At 37.4% G+C, this 4500-nt stretch overlaps 1 protein-coding gene across 1 annotated transcript in view; it reads left to right on the plus strand.

Moving 5' to 3' along the window:
* The window catches only part of PPP2R1B (protein phosphatase 2 regulatory subunit A, beta), a 44904-nt gene extending 40768 nt beyond the window's left edge, over window positions 1-4136 (plus strand). The window contains exons 12-15 of the mRNA XM_006761573.2: window positions 73-227; window positions 575-717; window positions 1349-1440; window positions 1829-4136. Of these exons, the coding sequence (XP_006761636.1) occupies window positions 73-227; window positions 575-717; window positions 1349-1440; window positions 1829-1845 (407 nt within the window). The 3' untranslated portion in view covers window positions 1846-4136. The remainder of the gene's footprint in view (window positions 1-72; window positions 228-574; window positions 718-1348; window positions 1441-1828) is intronic.
* Window positions 4137-4500: the final 364 nt, after the last annotated feature.

Below are 4500 nucleotides of genomic sequence, written 5' to 3' on the forward strand. Positions count from 1 at the left end.
CCTTTGCTGATGATGTACGTAAACTAGGTCGTGCTGTACTGTGAACAGCATTTGTTTTTCCCTCTCCTGCAGTGTATGCCATTCGCGAAGCTGCCACCAACAACCTCATGAAACTAGTTCAGAAGTTTGGTACAGAGTGGGCCCAAAATACCATCGTTCCCAAAGTGTTAGTAATGGCAAATGATCCTAATTATTTGCATAGAATGACCACCTTATTCTGCATTAATGTAAGTATTACACAGCTATTATTGCTCAGGTGTTAAAGCAGTTATTCAAGATTGTGTTCCTGAATTCTGAATATATTGTCTTCTATTTGGAATATATTTTTTATTGATTTCTTTGGATAGTTAAGAGATGAGAGAAAAATGTCAGCTCTCAATCCATGTTAAAATCTAAAGTAGTGGAGTCAGTTGTGAATTCTGCTCTAATTCTGTCTGGGTTTTTTGAATTCTACTTTGTATTCCTCATTTAGTGCTCAAACTAGAAACATTTTCCTGTTGGCCAGTTACTTTTTTTTATTATTAATTTTTCTCTTTAGATTTGGGGATATTTTACAAATAAAAGTGTTTTCTAGGTACTGTCTGAAGCCTGCGGTCAGGAAATAACGACTAAGCAGATGCTGCCTATTGTATTGAAAATGGCAGGAGACCAAGTGGCGAACGTCCGTTTCAATGTGGCCAAATCTCTACAGAAAATTGGACCAATTCTAGATACTGAGTAAGATTTTAATATTATTCTTATTTTAAAAGTAGATTAAAAATATTACATGATAGTGGGGAGTAATGGTTAAAAATAAATTTGGTGATTTTTACTTTACCTAAGATGTGGGTTTGTTTAAAGAAAATAATAAAATAACCATTTTTGCAGGTGTCCAATCTTTTATATTTAAACTCATATATGTGGAGATCATTGTCTGAAGCTATTTCTGCTGAGAACTTTAGATATTATTTAGTATTTGTCAGACTCATAGGTGTTTTAAAAGATTTTTATATTTTAAACTTTAAAAATTGCCTTAGAGCCCTAGCTGCTTTGGCTCAGTGGATAGAGCATCGACCTATAAATCGAAGGGTCCCGGGTTCAATTCCAGTCAAGGGCATGTACCTCAGTTGCAGGGTCCTCCCTGGCCCAGGCCCTGGTTGGGACACATGCAGGAAGCAACCAATCAATGCGTTTCTCTCACATCGATGTTTTTGTCCTACTTTCCCTTTCTCTTCCACTCTCTAAAAATCAATGGAAAAATATCCTTGGGTGAGGATTTAAAAAAAAAATTACCTTAGAGCATATGTACCATAAAACATTTTTCTGACCCAGAAGACTGCCTTTCACAGATAATACTGTTGGATTTCAGTGCTTTGCAGGAGGAAGTTAAACCGGTACTGCAGAAGTTAGGCCAAGATGAAGACATGGATGTCAAATACTTCGCACAGGAAGCTATAAGTGGTATGTCCTTCTGTTGTCTGCCTTGCAGCTTTTGCTTTGGTTGACGGGGTGTAAGTGACGTTAAGTGGGCAAGGCGATAAGCATATGGGAGAGGGAGGGTGTTGAGTGCCTGGAATGCTTCTTCCCTTCCTGGCTCACCACTGAGCAGGCCGTTTCTCAGCCCCATGTGTAGGGATGGGGAGGAATGTGATTTTCACTAGTAAGAATAGTTTGTTTGGATTTTAATCAATTTTTAAAGTTTAACTTTGATTAGCCTGACAGAGTAGAAAAACTGACCACAATGAGAAGTTCAGTCTCCTGCTTTTGGATAACTGTTCTGCTCAATAGTCACATAGGTAGTTCATGAACTTTCTGTGCCACTAACTTGATTCTGTTTGGAATTTTCCAGTGCTTGCGTTGGCATGATGAGGAGCAGGAGGGAAAAGACTTTACTAATTTCTTAACACAGATTTCTAGTCAATGTGTTCTTCAACTGGATGGAGGAAAAAATGGAAAACCTTCAAGACCCCATCCAAACAAATGGCAACAGCTTCCAAGAAATCAAATTTCAGTGACTTGATTCTTTTTAAAGATGTAAAGGGATTGTTTTTACTTGTCTTCCTTGTTGGGATAATTATACACCATTCTTTTTGTTTGTGACCAGTTCCTGACACTCGGTACAGTCGTTTCTTGATTGTCTCCAGGGATTTATTGGGCACTATCTCGGCTCCTGCACCCTCACTGTTCCATCAGCCTGGCCACTTACTATCCTGACCGGGCTGGATGGGTTGGGACCCAGACATGCAGTGGAGTGATTCTCTTGGTGTCTACTTGTATCTGTGTGTCTGTTCATCATTCCAGAGTTAAATGTACATGGTTTAGAATAACTTATGTTATAAACCCTCTATTTGGGAGACACATCGAGATTTAACTGTAGTGAAAGCCACATTTTCCTGGATAATGATGGTCTGCGTCAGTGTCTTACATGAAAGGGAATGTGGAAGCTCAGAGTTCATGTGTTGTTTGTTCTGGTTTTTCTTTGCCTTATTTTGACTGTAATCATGTCACTCAGAAACCTGATGTGCAGATGTATTGCTGCTAATGTGTAATGTTAAATCCGAACTGAATTTCCACAGCTTATACCACTGTGTTCAAAATACTTCTCTCTCTCCTTGCTGAGAAACTTAAAATTTAGTGCCTTCGAATAAGCAGTAGTTCTACCGTGTCATTGTAGGTTTGCAGTTTTGTAATTCTAATGAGAAAAGGAATGACTGGTATAATACTGTGAGGATTTCCTGCGCTTAACCTCATTCTGCTTCCAGCTGTGTTAACATCTGGTCCTTGCTATGGCTTTCCAAACTAAATTTCATTACTACTTTTTTGGTATGGATGATGCTGGAATCATCATTTGAAAACTTGGTTTTTCTGCTTTTACAGTAAAACATCATTAACTTTTCCTGGAACTTAAGATAACTAGTTAAGCTGAAGGAAGGGTTTCCTGGAGCAAATTAATAGTTTGTAAGGAAGCCTATTGGATCCGAACTAAAACTGTTTTGAAGCTTTCTTTAAAAAGTACCCTTTTGCCAGTTAGTACACAGATTACTAATCACTTTTCAATTACATTAAATACTTTTCATGAGGATTTTTATGAGCCCCCACTTTTTTTTTTAGATATATTCAAGTTAGTCTTTATCCCTAAAATACATACATTTGTATTTCATGGAGAATTTAAATATATTTCCATGTAAATTTATTTACATTGTCACCTATTCAAACTCACCTTGTCTCTAATGAATGTTAATGAAGTTTTATTGTAGCTTATTTTTCTCAGTGCATCTTGCTAGGTAGTTTGCTTGTTCCATTTTGGTTTTGGAATTATTTCTTTTATTCACAACCTCTTTTAAACCCAGTGCACCCTATTCTGTTTTTTGAAAACCAAGTTTGAGTGAATTACTTTCAAGTTTGTCTTACCGCAGAAAAACAGAACATTTTGAATCAGAAATTGCCTGCATTTAAAATTGTCAAATTACCTTATAGTAACTTTCTATTTTATTACTTTTGGGGCTAAGAATTAAATATTTTTCCTAAGCAAAAACCTTTTATACAGTCTCATTTTTATATCTTAAACTATTATGCTGTAAACATCTTAATTTTAGTTTCATGGTTCTTTTTATTATTATTATTATTACCTGTAGGTTATGTTTATTCTTCATTGAATTTCATTTTTCAGAGGCCGTTGTCTTCATTCTTGAAACAAATTTGTACAACCATTGCTTTATTCTTTGGTTGGAAATACTGGTTGGTTGGAAATGTCCTTGGTTTTAGGATACACTTTTAAATGCCCTTGTGTGCCCCCAGAGGGTCCTGTGCATGGACCTTCTACCCCAAGACTATGGCAGAGGGGAACCCTTTGCTTTTTCAGACATGGGTCAGGGAGCTCAGTAGGGCCCTGCCTTCTTAGATGACTTCGTAGGGACTTCACTGTGTCTTTCTGCCTTAAATGGTAGGGAATCCCTTTTGTTACTGCTCAGAGGAGTCGTCTTTTTTTTTGCTAACTTGGTCATTTTCTCCACAGGTTACCTTGCTGTCACTATAATGTAAGCTCCAGGAGCTCAGTAAGGGCAGGGATTTTTGTCTGCTATATCACCAGCACCCAGATAAGTATCTGGTGTACATAGTAGGTACTCAATAAAAATGTGTTCAATGAATTTTTAAAATCTGTCCTCTGATATGTTGTGTTCATGGAACAAGTCATCAAAGGTACCAGACTGCATCTCATTCTCCCATTCACAAATGAAAGGACCTTACTGCTCTTAAGAAATTAGCTTTATGTGACCCTTCTCCATCCCCTATCTTAGGCAACAGTTCCATTTGGATTGGTGCAATCACCTCTAACATAGCCTGCTGCTATTTTTCCATCCCAGACAGTTCATATCAGTTGTTTGGTCGATTAGGAAAGAGAAGCAGAGACAAACATACAAACCTATGCCAATAAAAATGTCTCCTCAACAGTGGAATTCACTTCAGTGTTTCCCATTTGTGTGGGGTTTACTTCTCAGAGATTTGAGAGACCATACCTTA

This window comes from Myotis davidii, unplaced genomic scaffold (assembly GCF_000327345.1).
Source record: "Myotis davidii unplaced genomic scaffold, ASM32734v1 scaffold97, whole genome shotgun sequence".
Taxonomy (NCBI): Eukaryota; Metazoa; Chordata; class Mammalia; order Chiroptera; family Vespertilionidae; genus Myotis; species Myotis davidii.